Source organism: Myotis daubentonii, chromosome 7, assembly GCF_963259705.1.
Source record: "Myotis daubentonii chromosome 7, mMyoDau2.1, whole genome shotgun sequence".
NCBI classification, from domain to species: domain Eukaryota; kingdom Metazoa; phylum Chordata; class Mammalia; order Chiroptera; family Vespertilionidae; genus Myotis; species Myotis daubentonii.
In genome coordinates, this window is record NC_081846.1 from 1,109,034 (window position 1) to 1,126,465 (window position 17,432).

General features: G+C 54.7%; 1 protein-coding gene across 1 annotated transcript; it reads left to right on the forward strand.

Moving 5' to 3' along the window:
- The first annotated feature begins 1,945 nt into the window (after positions 1–1,945).
- Positions 1,946–17,020, forward strand: ZC3H15 (zinc finger CCCH-type containing 15). Its single transcript, XM_059702523.1, has 10 exons — positions 1,946–2,156; positions 6,734–6,835; positions 7,695–7,806; positions 8,483–8,635; positions 9,067–9,158; positions 11,221–11,403; positions 13,014–13,160; positions 13,361–13,462; positions 14,337–14,460; positions 16,274–17,020. The coding sequence occupies exons 1-10, from the start codon at positions 2,082–2,084 to the stop codon at positions 16,462–16,464; spliced, it is 1,281 nt and encodes a 426-aa protein (XP_059558506.1). The 5' UTR covers positions 1,946–2,081; the 3' UTR covers positions 16,465–17,020.
- Positions 17,021–17,432: the final 412 nt, after the last annotated feature.

A 17,432-nucleotide genomic window follows, 5' to 3' on the forward strand; every position in this document is an offset into this window, starting at 1 on the left:
GTTCTCCTTATGCAAATAGGTGGAAAAGATTAAAAACTCTTTTGTAAAGGCGAGTCTTGGCTCCACAATACTTCCTAACAGGAACAGTTTGAACAATAATCAGAAACAGCCCAGCCGTGCTCACTGTTAAAGATGGCATTTTGGTTGTTCTGCGTATGAACGGGCCCATGTCGTTAACCAAGCATCTTTCCCAGCAGGATCTGCTTTGTGCTGCTAGTGACGGGCATCTGGGCCGTGAAGTCAGGCCGCCCTGGCTCAGCGTCTAGCGTAACTTGGGGCGTGGTTCTTCCTCCTGGGTTTGGTCTCCTAAAATGCAAAGCACAAGGACGCCCGCCTCCACGTCGCTGCGATAACTGAACGCAACAGTGCGAGGGGCCCGGCGTTTCTGGACCTAGCGCTCAGGGGAGGCTGCGGAGATGCGCTCGTCCCCCTCCCCAGGTCGGCTTAATGTCGGCACACGGGGGACCTGAGGGAACCGTAGGCACTTTCCAAAAGCCTAAGAGTAATGTGAAAAAACGTCAAAGGGATTCAAACTCCTCCTCTGGGCGACCCCCTGGCCCTCTCCCAATAAAAACAGGCCCGCTGCTGCTCTTCTCGCCGCCTCTGTGATGTGATGTGACGCTGGCTCCTTCTGCAGAACTTAGTTCCGTTTCTGTACCCTTCAGCTCTGTGCCTTGCTCGGCATTCCCTTCTGCATTTCCTGTCTCTCTATTAAAATCCTCTCTGTGTCCAGGCACTGTCCTCCGGGCCTCGGTGAGCACCTTTAGGACCACGAGTCTCCATTCTTTATCAGGTCAGTCACCCATCTCCACTTCATCCGTCTGTTTCTGGAGTTCTGGCTTGTTCTTTTGCTGGAACATACCCTTCTCGGCAGCGGAATGCCTCCCATCAAAGAAGCGAAACGCATGGGAAAGAGTGAAGGTGGCTGAAGAGACTTAGTACCACGTTCGCGTAATGCAGGTCCCCACGGAAGGAAGAGAGAGAAACATCTTAAATGACAACGGTGAGACCTCCTCAGACAGTGGGGGAGAAAAAACACCCAGACCAGGGGCTCCAAGGAAGATCCCTCCAGGGAGACGCACACCGCGGCACACTGCAATGATTATAACCACTAGCGGCCCGGCGCATGAGTTCATGCACAGGCAGGGTCCCTCGGCCTGGCCAGCCATCAGGTCTCCCCCTGCTGGCACCCGCTTGGCTGGCCTGGCGCCTGCCGGCTGGGGCAGCTTCTGCATTGAGCACCTGCCCCCTGGTGGTCGGCACGCATCACAGCGACTGGTCATTCCGCCATTCGGTTGATTTGCACATTAGGCTTTTGTTATATAGGATATTGGCAAAAGTTAAAGACAAGGGGGGGGGGTATTAACCAAAGAAGGTATATGCCTATAAGCACAGCCCATGGGCACAGACAACAGGGAGGGGAAGGCCTGGAGGGGGGAGGGGGGGAGGGGGAGGAATGGGGGGCCAATGGGATGAAAAGGGGACACCTGTAATGCTCTCAACAACAAAGGCAAAGTAAGCTTTTCACATTCCTTCCGAACCCTCCGCAGGAGCCTGGCCCGGAGCAGGTCCCCGGCCCCCGCCTTCCCAGCAGCCGCGGGGCGCGGAGGTGGCCCGGCGGCCACTCAGACAGGGACGGGACGGCCCAGGCGACCATCCCACCCGCCGCCACCCGCCGCGAAGATGGACCAGGGGTGAGCCGTTCCCGGCGGAAGGGAGCGCGAGCGGACGGAGGACTCGCTCACCGAACTTCCGCCCCAGGCTCGCCGCCGCACCGGAAGGTCCCGGGCCCCGACGACGTCACGTGAGACGCGTCCTCACGTTCCCTCCTCGCGCCGGGTCAGCCGCGGCCAAGGCGCATGCGCACCTCCGCTTCCGGGCGCCGGCCCCGCCCCCACCCACCAGACTCCGCCGCGCCGACCTGTCGCAAAGGCCGCGTTGCGGCGGCGAGCGAGCGCCTCGCTTTACGTGCGGCGCGGCGGCGACGGCGGCCCGCGTCTCCCCTCCTGCCGCGCGCGGGGCCGCGTCCCCGGACGGTGTCCAGCTGCGCCCCAGCCCGGCCGGTGCCCCCCGCCTCCGCCATGCCCCCCAAGAAGCAGGCTCAGGCCGGGGGCAGCAAGAAAGCGGAGCAGAAGAAGAAGGAGAAGATCATCGAGGTGAGCGCCCCTCCCCCACGCGGCGGCCGGAGGGGAGCCGCCTCCGGTCCCCGCCGCCCGGGCGCGTGGGGCCACGTGTCCCCCGCTCGGCCCCGTGCGCCCCCCGCCCGCGTCCGGCTCCCGATGACCCGCCGCATCTCATCGCCATGGCGACGCGGGCGCCCCCGTTCCGGCCTCCGCCTCTGCCCTCCCCGCGGAGCGACGCCTCCCCCTGCCGCCCTCCGGGCCGCGCGGGCCGGGCCTTCCGGCGCTGCAGGTGGAACGAGCTCCGGGGCTGGCGTTTCGGGCCCCGGCCGGGCGGGCTCGGGCCTTCGCGGAGGGAGGCCCCCCACCGCCCCGAACGAGGCCTCTCCCGATCCGGCGGGACCCCGATTGCGGTTCCGACACGTCGCGGGGCGGCTCGGGCCCCGGGCGGGCGGGGCCGGCGCCGGCTGCGGGCTCGGGGCGGCGGCCGGGGGCGAGGGGCGCGGGGGACGCCCCGCACATCCCCCGCCCCCCTGCCAGGGGTCTCCCCGGTGCCCGCCGCCGCCGCTCCTTCTCGTCACTGACATGAGTCGCTTCTCCTGTAGCCGGGAGAGCCGTGGCCTATTTTTCTCCTTCTGCATAAAGCGCACCTGGGCGACGGGCAGCCTTTCTAGGGGGCTCGGTGCCTTCTGGTTGGGGCCCGACCAGCATGCGTTTCCGGTGCCTTGAAATGCGGCGTTTGTAAGTGATTTTCGTTTGTGATCAGTTCTGCCGAGCGTGTTGATGGCGAGCGGGTCCTAGTAGCTTTGGCCGAGTTCCAAACCGGAAGCGGCACCTGGATTCTTTTTTTATTTTTAATTTTCAATATGTGTTTTGTGTTTGTTTTCTGGTTGTTTTTGTGTGTTTCATTTTCAGAGAGAGGAAGGGCGAGCGATAGGAACATCAAGGATGAGAGAGAATCGCTGACCGGCTGCCTCCTGCACACACACACACCCACACCCATGGAGCCCGCACCCAAGCGGGTGCCCTGACCTGGTCATAGGTTGGGGCTCGGCCACTGAGCCGCGGGCGGCACCTGTTCTCACTGCCTGTTGGTACCGTGAGGACGGCAGCCGCTCCGCCGGCCAGGCGCCTGGATGCATCCCGGGCCGGTGCTCCAATGGGACCGGTGCTGAGTGAGCAGGGCATCTGAGGGTGGCCCGTCCGCTCCCTTGATGAGGTGCATTAACCTGCTTGACCGGGTGCGGGGAGGAGAGCTCCTGGCGGAGTGGGAGCTGCCTGTACCAGAGCAGGTGACCTGGCGGGGAAGGGGGCTGGTTTTAAATAAAATGGAATTTTCAACCGATTCACTCCCTGGGTGTTAAGGCTCGGGGAGCCCTCCTCCTGGAGTGACCGCCTGTGTCTAGACGCCTGCGTGTCCGGATCCCCAAGTCTGAAGCACACAGGCTCCCTCCTCTCACCTCGCCTCTGGGCTCTTCTCTCCCTGGTTCCATCTTAGCCAGGACGGGGGTTGATTGCACCTCTTCCCGCCTCCTGTTCCCCCCGCCCCAATCCGGGCCAAGTTTAGGTAAGGTCTGTCCCCAGCTAAGGAGCAGGAAGTGTGACTGCAGATTGCAGACGCCCGTCTTCAAGAGGAGGCGTGCCCTCCGCGGAGCCCGTGGTGCTCAGGAAACCTGTCTGCCCACCGGCCGGTCGCCTGGCGAGGTTCTTCCAGGAAGTAGATTCTCATGCTGGACACAAGGACTGCGGGCGTCAAATATACCGCAGCTCCCACGTCACCTGTCCCTTCAGAGCTAGCGCTTGGCGGGGCTGACGCGGGCTCGGTGTTTGGGGACGGAGAGAGGAGAAGCCAGCCGTCTGGGGTCCGCACAGCTCACTCATTTCTCGGTGGGATGAGTACTAGCACCGTTTTTCCCGTGAGGAGACAGGCACGGGTTAAACGCCTGCCCGGGGCGGGATCAGACCCGGGACGTCTGGCTCCAGAGTGCGTGCGGTTCCCCTCCGTGCCGTGTGTCCTCTGGGGGTGAACCGTGTAACTCGGCGACCCCAGGCTCCTGTGAGACCCACTGGACCATAAGAAAACTGGCAAAGAAGGGGCTTTGCTTAGTCCGTTTGGGAATAGAATGTGAGCCGTCTGGCTTCAGAGCTTATGCTCTTAAAGCGGGTGGGAACCTTTTCCTGCCAAGGGCCACACAAAATTATCAGCTTAAAAATGTTAACAATTCACCCCTGGTGCCTGGGCAGGGCCAGACCAAATGATTTCAAAGGCCTTCTACAGCCTGAGGGCCCGACGTTCGCCGCCCCGTCTCAAAGCATCACACCGGCTGCCTGCCCTTATTAACAGCCAGAGGCCCGATGCACGAATTTTGTGCAAGAGCAGGCCTTCCTTCCCCCGGCTGCCGGCACCAGGCTTCCCTCGCAGCCCTGGCTCCATCCGGAAGGACGCCCGGTCTAATTAGCATATTATGCTTTTATTATTATAGACTAGAAGTCCGGTACACGGAAATTGTGCACTGGCAGGGCGGGGGAGGGGGTGTCCCTCAGCCTGACCTGCGCCCTCTGGCAGTCCAGGCCCCTCGGGGGGATGTTCACCTGCCGGTTTAGGCCAACTCCCCCCAGAGTCAGACATCCCTCGCAGTCCCAGGCTCTCGCAGTCTGGGACCCCCTCACTCCTTACCTCCCGCCTGCAGCGGGAGCAGGAGAGGCTCCCACCACCGCCACTGCACTCACCAGCCATGATCCCGGCTTCTGGCTGAGCGGTGCTCCCGCTGTGGGAGCGCACTGACCACCAGGGAGCAGCTCCTGCATTGAGCGTCTGCCCCCTGGTGGTCAGTGTGCGTCATAGCGACCGGTTGTCCCGCTGTTTGGTGGATTTGCATGTTAGGGTTTTATTATCTGGGATGTTACTTCAAAGGAATTGAACATTTTTAAGTTTCCATGGCTACGATTATAGACTATATAATAAAGAGCTAATATGCAAACGGTTGTGGCGCCCTCATGCATCACGACTGATCAGCAGGAGGCTGCGTGCACAGCAGACACAGGTGGGCGGGGACTTCTGTGAGGCTCGCGAGGCCTACCTCTTGGGGGCGGGGGATCGCGGGGCTCCCGCACTGACAGGGCACAGGCCAGGCTGGGGGACCCCCGAGTGACGAATGTCATGCACCGGCCACTAGTCATAGTGTAAGCTTGCCAAGAGGATTCAATAATACACGTTCGGGAATTTGTTTGGTGACTGCCAGGTACAGACGTGCCCCCATCTCTCTGGAAGAAATAAGTCCTGACCTGGAGACTTGGAAGAGCAGGACTTCTTATCTCGAGGCGGCGCAGTCGGGTGCCACACGGGGCCATGGGAGCGCGTTCTCTGCGACCTGGGCGTGCACACCGTGCTGTTGTCCTGAGTGCTGGCTTCCCCGTGGCCAGGTCCCCCGCAAGGACCAGTCTCCTGGTCTCCGGTGTCAGGTCCTCCCTGGCCCTGTGGTCTTTAGTTGGGGTTTGCTGCCTCTCTGCTGCTGTTGGGGCGTGGCTGGGCCCCAGTTGTGCTCTTCTTGGGCGCGGTGTGTGCAGAGGCCGCCGCATTGGATTCTGGGGGGACTTTCTCCAGACTCTCCTCACTGGTCCCTCCACGGGAGCTCGCTGTTTGTAGAAGGGAGTGTGGCCCTTCTCGCCTGATGCAGAGGCGGGAGGAAACGGACAGTGCTGAGCAGATGGGAAGAAGAAGGAGTCAGTCCTTGGGTTTAGGGCCCCCCTAATCACTGCCGTCTTCACTTACTGCGCCTGCAAGGACCTGCGCTCGCAGATTCCCAGGAGACGTGAATTGGGGGGATGCTGTTCAGCCCGCTGCAGCCCTGACGCAGGAGCTGGCGCACACGCAGCGGCTTCTAAGTGTTTCCGCGCCGCGTGCTTGTTCCGTGTGAGGAGGTCGCCAAAGGATTGATAGTGCCTGGCTCATGAGCGTTCCATAGTAAGGACTGCTCGTTTTAATAGTTTTCCCCGATCACCATGTCACTATTCCTGATTTAAGCAGCGTGTTGCTTTTTAGTTGGGTATGCCCAATTTTACTATTTCCACTTTAGCAACAACCGGGAATGCATGCTTCTCAATAGTTTGAGTTCTTCAAATGTAATTGTTTTGAGAGGACAACGACCCAAACAGTCAGACTAGAACTCAATGTGTCTTCCTTTGCAGTATTTCCAAAACTGTCCAGTAGAGCATAGCTCTTCAGGGCGTGGTGAGGAGAGTGCACTGGAGGCAGGACGCGTTTTGAGGTTGCTGCCTGCGTCTCCTCTGTGGTACGGCTCCTGCTGTCTTAGAATTAACGGCCCGTTAACTCCGCCTCTCCTGAAGGGACCGCAGGCTTCTCATTCCAGTAGCGGCTCTGCGCTTGCCGGGCGCAGGGTGCGGCCGCCACCGTGCTGGGGGTGGCTTCTGGTGACGTTCTGAGTCAGTGGTGCCTGGACTTGATGTTCAGTGTTTTGCCTCTGTGAGTAGCATAAGAAAGACTACGTTTCTTACCCATAAGTAAAGGAAAGAATGGTTTCAGATGTGACTGGAAAAGTAGATAAGAAATTACTATAAATGGCTGAGATATTTTATACTCTTTTTTCATTTAGGACAAAACTTTTGGTCTAAAGAACAAGAAAGGAGCAAAGCAGCAGAAGTTCATCAAGGCTGTCACTCACCAAGTTAAGTTTGGTCAGCAGAATCCACGCCAGGTAAAGATTGAAGTCCTGCATTTTCTTGATTCACAGTTACAGATACGCGGTATCATGTTTCAGACCAGAGCCCTACGCTACCGGCGTTTCTGCATCCTGTCAGCTCACCCAGCAGTGCCTCTTAGCTCTCCCTCGAGCCGCTCTGAGATGGTCCTGACCGCCTCTGAGGCCACACACTGGCGGTACACGCTCACCCTTCACTCCTTACAAGTGACCCATTTGTTTCCACATCGAGCCCTTTCTGACTCCAAGAGCAGTTCCACAGGAAGTGCCCTGTGTGTGTGCTCTTGCAGGCACGTGTGCCCTCTCTCTGTGGCCTGAGGGCATTCGGAGGCACATTCTAGATGAAGCAAATGGGTTTCTAGTTTTCATCCATTTGCCGGATCACTTCCATCAGATTGTAGCACTTCAGATTTTCACTTGCAGTGCATGAGTTACAGGAACTAAGAAGTAAAGATTTTTTAAGATTTAGCAGTTTTGGCCAAAACCGGTTTGGCTCAGTGGATAGAGTGTCGGCCTGCGGACTGAAGGGTCCCGGGTTCGATTCCGGCCAAGGGCATGTGCCTGGGTTGCGGGCACATCACCAGTGGGAGATGTGCTGGAGGCAGCTGATCGATGTTTCTCTCTCATCGATGTTTCTAACTCTCTATCTCTCTCCCTTCCTCTCTGTAAAAAATCAATAAAATATATTTAAAAAAAAAAAAAGATTTAGCAGTTTTGTGCCATAGTTTAACCACACCCTTTAATATACATTGAAAGGCATTGTAAAACGGATGTTACTGTTAGTGTTACATGTCACTGGACAATGAAAACAATTATATGAAATCAAATGTTTATATTATATCTGGGAATATTATAGGTAGCACAGAGTGAAGCTGAAAAGAAATTAAAGAAAGATGACAAGAAGAAAGAATTGCAAGAGCTAAATGAACTGTTCAAACCTGTAGTTGCTGCTCAGAAAATAAGTAAAGGTAAACTTTACATTTCAGAAGTATTATTTTTATCAAATGTGACTCATGTTTAAACTCTTAATTTGTTTTGATATATATTCTGATCATAAGTGATTGTATCTGCTATGAAAACGATGCTCCCTTTGTCAGCATTATCATTGACTTTCTCACGGTTCCTTTACACGTGTGCACAGCTGTGTCATTGTACAACGTTTACTGCAGCCACTAGCCCCCCAACTTAAGGCAAAATTAATGATTTAGCTGCTGTGTGATATCCAGTCTTTGGCAGTAAACAAAGCAAACCTGCGGTTCTGTACACAGAGGCCCAGACCCTGGCAGTGTGCCTCCGTCTGTGTTCTCTCTACCTCCTGCCTCCTGAACTGCAGCTGGACAAGCGGTTATGGAGTAACTTACATGTGTGTTCGGTTTCCCATCTCCTGCGCCCCCTTTGTTGTTGTTTTTTGTTTGTTTGTTCGTTCGTTTGTTTTGGGTTTTTTTTAAATAAAAGAAACAAAAATGTATATAAAATGCAATAGAAGAACTTGAAAAAAATGTCCTACCAAACACCCATAAGTGGTGTTTTCCTCTCACATCAGTGAGTAGAAATCAGAAGCTAACCAGGGTAACTGATCTCACCGGGAAGCTGTGCTTTAGGACCTGGCAGAGTGCATTACGAATACATGTGCCGTTTGCACAGGTGCCGACCCCAAGTCTGTGGTGTGCGCCTTCTTCAAGCAAGGGCAGTGCACGAAGGGGGACAAGTGCAAGTTCTCCCACGACCTCACCCTGGAGAGGAAGGGCGAGAAGCGAAGTGTTTACATTGATGCAAGAGATGAAGAACTTGAAAAAGGTATTTTTAAAAACATTTTCTTAAAGATCAGTGTCTTTGGGTTTGTTGTTACTAAGAATATTTAGTAACTTGAATAGTACTTCGGTATTAATAGACTGTAAAGAATAACTGTTGTTTTTTTGTTTTGTTTGTTTTCATAAAATCTGAATTTATTACATGATGCCTTTTGATTAAGCAAATGAGGATGATTAAACACCAGTTACTTCTTTTGGATTTGTCTCTCACCTTTTCTGACAGCACTGCTTTCTCATTTGCCTGACTGCTTAGGGTTTGGGTGAGCAATCTCACACTGTTGATGCTCACCTCTGGCGTCTGAAGAAAACACATGGTCACACTGGCTGCAGTACAGCCGTCCTGTCCGCGGAGGGGAGCAGTGTGCTCGGGGAGCAGCAGATAAAACACAGCACTCAGTCTCCCTTTCCTCTCTCTAGACACCATGGAAAACTGGGACGAGAAGAAGCTGGAGGAAGTGGTGAACAAGAAGCACGGTGAGGCGGAAAAGAAAAAGCCCAAAACGCAAATAGTATGTTCTTTTCTTGCATTGAGTGGATTTATCTTTAGGGACAGTCATGCTGTTCGCGTTGTTATTCGTTACGTCACTGGGTCTTTTCATAAAGATGGGGGGGGGGTGGACTTCGTTTTGGAAGTGGACACGTGTAGGTTATAGAGTTAAATTCTTGTTGAGAAGTCGCCTTTGAGAACCTGAGGCTGAGTCCTTCCGTCCTTTTCTGAGTGGCCTTTCTTTCTCAGACACGGGCGGCACAGGCACATGTGCTAGGAAAAGTTCTCTTCCTATTTTTTTGCAAAAGAATGGATGGCGAATGTTAAACTCATCCACTTAACTAAGAATTCTATTTTGATCAGAGAGTTTTAAAGCACACGGTGCAGATAGTGTTACAGGTGAATTGTGGAGTCAGTGTTAATGTGCTAGTGTCGCAGGAAACGTCCTTTTTACTATTGGTGCCTCGTTTCTCAGACCCTGCATCCATGCTCACAGTGTTACTGTCGCGCAGTCACAGGGGAAGCCTCGCTTGTGCTGGGAAAGTCCAGGTGCTGTTTCTGTCAGAGGCCCCTCTCGCAGCCACCAGAGAGGTGTGCCCGGACAGGACAGCCTCTGAGCCCGTGGGAGCGCTGTCCCAGCCTCGACCTGGTCTTCTCACATAAATGAGTTTACACGAGGGACCTCGACAGCGTTGTGAACAGCCAGCTCTTCAAGCACTTAGAGCAGGCACCTTTATTGAAAAAGCAAAGCGAGCAAACTATCCATCTGGCTCCGGAGCGCAGACGGGCACTCAGCTAGTCTGAAGAGAGGTGGGGTGAGGTCCAGGCGTCGTACGCCCTCCTGCCTGTGGTCTCAGAACCGCTCTGCTGACGGGCCTGGTGCAGATGACTTCTCAGGCCCCTGCTGACGGTGTGGCCTCCCAGAACGCACCAGCAGCACCTGCCCGTGGCCTTGCCAGCCCGGGCTGTGGGCGTCTCTGCTTTGGGGTGAAACGGCCCTCCCCCCCTCCTTCCCTCCCGCCCTGCATTCTCTCCTAGGGGTTTGTGCCAGGGGAGGTGATGGCTGCCGCACCGTGTGGCCTGTTAACTTCCTGTCTCCGCTTCCCTGGGCCTCCTGCCCTGGAACCTGGAACAGTTTTACTTCGACTTGTAGCTGTTCAGGAAAGAAATACGTACATTAGTTAGTTTTTCCTTCTTGGAAAGCTTATTATCTGAGGCTTTAATACAGTTGCATCTCGCACCCATTTATGTTCTTTTTTTAATTCATTTGAGAGAGAAACATCAATTAGTTGCCTCCCCCACTTGCCCTGACTGGGAATGGAACCCGCAACCATTTGACATACAGGACAGTGCTCCAACCCACTGAGCCATACTGGCCAGCGCCCATTCATGTTTTGAAGGGTCACGGTGCTTTGTGTTCCTGATATACCTTGCTCCCTTCTTAGATGTAAGAAATTCCCTATAATGTCAAATAATTCAAACCGTGCTTACATCATTACTGCATTGGTTTTTAGGTCAAACCAAAGCAAAATCATTGGTTTTATTTCTTATAACAGTTATATTTTCTTTCTCTTATTTAAAAATCAGACTTCAGATTACATTTACAAAGGCTAAATGGAACAAGTCCTTTTGTATAATTCAGAATTTACAACATTGTCAAAGAAGTTTTATCTAGATCAGTGGTTCTCAACCTTCTGGCCCTTTAAATACAGGTCCTCATGTTGTGACCCAACCATAAAATGATTTTCGTTGCTACTTCATAACTGTCATGTTGCTACTGTTATGAATCGTCATGTAAATATCTGATATGCAGGATGGTCTTAGGCGACCCCTGTGAACGGGTCGTTCGACCGCCAAAGGGGTCGCGACCCACAGGCGGAGAACCGCTGCTGTAGATCCTCTTTGAAGAGCAGTTACTGTTAAGTATTTTAAGACTAACGCGTATGTGCCTTTCTGTACAAAGGGTGCTCTGGGCCGAGTGGTCGTCTGAGGTTGTAAGAATGTACTTGTTCTGTATACGTGAGCATTTACCTTGGAAATGGACGACACTGAGCTGCTGCTTGTGCATAACATTGTCTCTGTAGGTGTGCAAGCACTTCCTTGAAGCTATTGAAAACAACAAATATGGCTGGTTTTGGGTATGCCCCGGAGGCGGCGATGTCTGTATGTATCGTCATGCACTTCCTCCTGGATTTGTATTGAAAAAAGATAAGAAGAAAGAAGAGAAAGAAGATGAAATTTCATTAGAAGATCTCATTGAAAGAGAGGTAACTAGTATCTTTTCCACCATAAAAAGAAAAGGCAGTGTTTATTGTGAAATGTTAATATTTACCACTTGGGGGCAACAGCATGTTGTTATGAAAGAAAAAACGGGCTCTTTCCCTGAAGTTGCCTCACTTTTTAAGTTTCTTTATGTGTAGATCCAGCCGTAATCATTAGCCAAGTAAGACATTAATTTTAGGATTAGGAAATAATTTTTAAGTACTAGCCACTGGGTTGTCAAATAAATGGTTTCCATAAGATTGATTTACTAGTTTTATCAGTTCATTAAAGTGCTTAGTCAGTATTCTCATTGATGAATCGGAGGGAAGTGGAGGGATGGGACACAATTAACCAAAGAACTTACACATTTACATGCACGGCCTGTGGACCCAAACAGGAGTGTGGTGAGGGCCTGGGGTGGGTGGGGTGGGCTGGGTGGAGAGGCGCATCTGTAATACTGTCAGTTCTAAGTGTGCGTGTGTGTATATTTATTTTTTTCTTAATGAAGGAGACATAATGGGGAAATTCAGAGTGAACTTGAAGTTTTGGGGTTTTTTAAAATATATTTTTATTGATCTCAGAGAGGAAGGGAAAAGGAGAGAGAGGGGCGGGGAGAGACATCAATGATATGAGAGAATCATTGATCGGCCATCTCCTGCACGCCACCTACTGGGGATCGAGCCCACAACCTGGGCATGTGCCCTTGACCGGGATCGAACCCGGGACCCTTCAGTCCGCAGGCCAACGCTCTATCCACTGAGCCAGACCAGCTAGGGCTGAGCTTGAAGTTTTTGATGTTTCCCTGGTGTCTTATTTTTCACCATTTTGCTAACCGTTCCCGTTGTGTGGGAGGGGACGGCTCCCCTGATCGAAAGGAAGGTGGGGCTTATTGAAAACAGTCTCAGCACAGAAGCTTATTCTAGGAGTTAGCCGATACCACTGCACATGATACAAAGGTGCTGAGGTGACTGGAGATGCCAGCTTGAGGCTGTGCATTCTGAACTGGGTCCATTTCACCCTGTGTTGGGCCATTTACATCGTGTAACTGTCTGATATTAGGACTTCACACGCTTGTTCTCAAATGGACGAGCTGCTGGAGTCTCACGCTGCAGGCGGTAGACGGTGACAGGAAACGTAGGCTGTGGACGGGTGCGGGGGTGTTTGTGCTCGGCTCCCCCGTGTGTGGGGTGTCAGCCTGTGGGAGATGCCCGTCGCGGGTGCTCTGGGGACAGGTCGGAGTGATGGAGACTGTCTGGCGGCGTCCGGCAGGGACTGTCCCCAGGTGATTGCGTGCTGGTGGCTGGCCCTGAGGAGCAGGGGGCATTCTCTGCTGCCCGCCTCGCTGAGGAACACGGGAAGCAGGGGTGCGGCCGCTGCCGCCGTGCTCTCACGGTCACTGTTGTCAGCCGTTCGCTGACAGAGCTTCTCGGGACAAGTTTCACTCGCCTTCGTTTCACAAAGATCCCTCGTCAGAATGACACCCTCACTGCCACGTAGCGTAAAAATAAGCCAGTTCTAGCTGTCAGGACTTTGCAACAGGCAGAGGCTTCGGTGCAGGAAGAGAAAGCGACGACGCTGGGATGGGGGTGGAGGGTCATGGCTCTTCTCTCCGCAGCGCGCCGCCCTCGGTCCAAACGTTACCAAGATCACCCTAGAGTCTTTCCTCGCCTGGAAGAAGAGGAAGAGACAAGAAAAGATCGACAAACTGGAGCAAGACATGGAGCGAAGGAAAGCAGACTTCAAGGCGGGGAAGGCGTTGGTGGTACGTCCCCCGGCCCAGGTGGACTCTGTCCCTCCTCTCGCTTGTCCCTTGTGCCTGGCCGGAGCCTTCCCTAACCGCGCGCGTGTGTGTGTGTGTGTGTGTGTGTGTGTGTGTGTGTGTGTGTGTCTGTCTGTCTATCTAACGCTGCGACCGGGAAGTGTTGAATCCTGTCCTGAGTCCATGTCTTTGTGTCCAAGTAGATCAGTGGTCGTGAAGTATTTGAATTCCGTCCTGAACTGGTTGACGATGACGATGAGGAGGCAGACGATACGCGCTACACGCAGGGAGCAGGCGGTGATGAGGTAAGAGAAGCGGGCACCCTCTCTCACTGGCTGAGGGGATGGAGTGACGGTGGAGCAGCGCGGGTAGGAGTGCCCCCTCAGGGGCCGTGGTCAGATCCTGACTCACCTGGGCGTCACCTGTCCTGGTCTCCACCCTCGTCCCTAATGGGGCAGGCGCACCCTCATCACAGGGTGCTCGCGAGCATCACAGGAGCCAGTGAGCACATGTCCTTCCCAGGACTCGGGACGTGCCTGCTGCCTAGTTCCGTGCTATGTGTTAGCTGTAAGAAGTGTGTGTGTGATTCTCCCTCTAAAGAAGAAAGGACTTCCGGTTTAATATTTTATACCAAAACAGAAATCATGAGACAGAAATGCCAACTAAAGAAAGCGCAGTCCTGGCTGGGTGTCTCAGTTGGCTGGCGCGTCGTCCTGGGCGCCAAAAGGTTGCAGGTTCATTTCCTGGTCGTGGTGTGGGGGCTCCGACCGGTGTTTCTCTCCCTTCTCTCTCTCTAAAAAGGGGGAGAAATCTATAAAAGTAAAATTTCAAATTAAAACAAAGAGTGCAGGGTGGGAAGCAGGAGGCATTAGCACCATCGTTTGGTTGTAGGCAAACTTAGTAATCGCCGAGAGCGGGCTGTTCTGTATGTTTATAAAATCCTGGCTTCTGTCTTGCAGTTGAAAGATAAAACTGCCGTAGTCTGTGTGTGGGAGTAGGATGTCAGAGGAAGGAGCTTGAATACGGCATTGCTGTTTTTTCAAGAAGCTTAAAAAGTAAAGTTTGGCAGTAAATCGTGTTTTCCCTTGACGGCAGCGATGATTTTGTCCCGCTGAGGTAGAGACAAGTGAGGGATGGGGATTGTTCTCACTGGAAACACTTTCTTCCGGTGTTTTTAAGGTTGATGACTCGGTGAGCATAAACGACATCGATGTGAGTCTGTACATCCCAAGAGACGTGGACGAGACGGGCATCACGGTGGCCAGTCGTGAGCGATTCAGCGCCTACACTGCAGAGAGAGACGGTAAGGCGCTCCCTCGGTGACTCAGAACCAGGGCGCTGTCCGACGGGGTTAGGCCAGGCTTGACCACCCTCGGTGCCCACGGGCACTGACTGGCAACGTGAGTGTGTGGCGTGACTGGTGGTAGAGCCCTGAGGAGGGAGGAGGCTGTCGAAATGGTGCCGTGAACCGAAGCCAGAAGGGGACGAGAGTGTGTGGGACGGACCTCAAGGCGGAGATTTTGGGTGTCAACAGTGGCCCTGGGCCCTGGCTGGGGTGACTTGCTTGGTTGGAGCCTCGTCCTGTACGTGGAGAAGTTGGGGTTTCGATTCCCTGTCACGGCACATACGGGCGGCAGCCACTCCATCTCTCCCTTCCTCACTGAAGTCAGTAACCACGTCCTCTAGTGAGGATTTTGGATTTTTTTAAAAGAAAAAAAAAGTAGGTGGCACTGGGCCCACCCTCCTCCCTGGGCGCCACCTGTCCCTCGCTCAGCTCCAAGGCCCCTCTGCTGCTGTAACTTGTCCCGCAGCCTCGCGGCTCGCTTCTGCCTCTAACTTTCCAAATAAAGCTTCTCGTAGTTGTAGTGAAAGTGGCCTCGCCTCTGACACTGTAGACGCTCACGGGCGGAAGCGGTTGGACAGTCGTTGAGCTGAGAGAGAACTCCCAGGTGCGGCAGCAGGAGAACCTTCTGGAGCACACGGCCGGCATGGGGTCAGGGCCAGTTTCAGGGAACCAAGTGGGTGACTTGGCAATGACTCTTCAGCTGCAGTGAGGAAGGGGCTGCAGGAAGAGGTCCCAGAGCTCACCGGGCAGTGGTGGGTGAGGAGGGAGGACCGGGCATGGTCAGGGGCTGGGCTCCTAGGGTACGAGGAAGCCACGCACATCTGCAGGCCGTGGGGGAGGGCCTGGGAGAGGAGGAAACGGGAGGGGAGAGGCTGTCCGTTATGGAAGCAGGAGCTCAAAGTGTAAACACTGCCTTCGGCTCAGGACGGAGGACGGCTGGTGGGTGCTGGCGCGGTGTCAGGCGTCCTTTTCCAACCAGAAGGAGCCCTGAGGGGGGACTGGAGGGGAGAGGTAAAGGTTTGACCTGGTTGCGATGAGAAGTGGAAAGAATGCTTCCCGGGGCGTGAGTCGGGGGAGAGAAGGCTGACCCTCGTCTCCGGAAGGAAAGGCCGGCTGCCAGCAGGCGCCTGGAGGCGGTCAGTCGCCAGTGCTTCCGAGGTCATGGCCCCAAGGCGTGGGTGGTGGGCGGATTTCTGCAGTTTGTGGGTCTAAAGGGGCCAGTGAGCGTTGCCTGTGTCCGTGTTGGTGTCGCTGAGCGAGGCACGGCCACGTCTGTAGCTCCTTTGCACGTCTGAGGAGCGGGAGCCGCGTGGCCACGGTCTCTGCTCGCAGGCTGATGACGGGGGTGTTTCTGGGTTCACGCGTTCCCAGCATTGCCCCGTGTGGCTGTGCCAAGCCAAAAGCGAAGGGGCCGCTTACCTCATACATGTTCCTATCCCATAGCCATTTGTTCAGACAAAATACTGGTGTACGTGGGTGTTGACCGTTAGAACCTAATTGCTGGTCCTGGAGGGGGCGGTTGGGGGTAAATCTTGCCTCCGAGGTCCGAGCCGCGAGCAGGCAGAGGTTGGAGGGGAGACGGCTTGTGCTTGTGCTTGTGCAGGTGGAGGGGACGGTGCAGCAGGCTCACCCCTCAGCTCAGGGGACGGGACAGGCGGTTCCTGCTCGTGGCCTCAGGCCGGCGGGGGACGGGGGTCGTGTGGCATCTGTCGGTCGGTCACGGACAGCAGTGTCTGTCTCGAGGCCTCACTGTTTGCCGTTCTGTGTTTAGAAAACAAGCTGAGCGAAGCCTCGGGGGGCAGGGCTGAGAACGGCGAGAGGAGCGACCTGGAGGAGGACCACGGCGGGGCGGGCCCGGAGGACGGGGTCGGCGCGGCGGTGCCCGTGGACGAGAACCTCTTCACCGGGGAGGACCTGGAGGAGCTGGAGGAGGAGCTGAACACACTGGACCTGGAGGAGTGACCCCGCCAGAGGGTCCGTCGGCCGCCCCCCAGCATGAAGGGAAGGGACTGCACTCATTCCTTCCACCTAGAACTCGTCCGCAGGACGGCGGTCCCCACGCTGCCTCCCAAGGACTCCTCTCCCTCGTGGTTCCTCCGGCTCCATCTCCCTCTCCTAGGAAGTGCAGGTAGTGAGTGAAGCACCTCATGGCAGAGGCGTCATCGTAACTGTCCACGGGGCGGGTGTCCTGCTCCCCAGCGTCTGGTGTCATTGGCATGTGTCCCTGCGAGGACATGCGTGTACAGTTAAGGACCCTTTATTTAACGCCGTCTCGCGGGTGGTGTCGTTTCTTCTGTATTTATGTGTTAAGACTGCCTGGAACGTGAGCACTGTACTTCCGGAGGCACCGGCGTTGCAGGTTCCGTGTTCATGTTTTGGAGAAGTAGGTGGACCTTTAAAGTGAACCTTCTTTAATTGACAGACCAGCTGCAGTGCCCTGTGGTGAACTGTTTTAATCGTATCCTCTTCTTTTTTGCCAATAAGTTGTAAATAAAGACATCAGACATTAAAACCCAAATATGGGCCTTGTGTCTTACGGTTTTCTGCGAAAGATTTCTTGGCATTTCTAGCTGGAGGACTTTAACTGATCGCTGTTCCCGTGAACTGTCCCCGGTCTGATGCTGCTGCAGAGCTGAGGACGGGCAGTGCTGTGGCTGAGTCACCACAGGAGCCTCGCAGGCGCCGCAGGGCGTGGGCAGCCACGTAGCCCACCCGCAGTGCCCGTGCTGCTGAGGCGTCACGGGAAGCTCTGGGCGAGGTGCACGCTGGGCTTGATTATTGGAAAGGGGGTCAACAAGTCCCCCACGCCCTGGCCGGGCGCCTTTGGCATGGAGGCCCCTGAAACGTTAGGGTGACATTTCAATGGGCACGAAATGCTAATGGCATCGTTAGTACCGGTGACACCTCTTCATTACTTCTGTGCGAGTGTA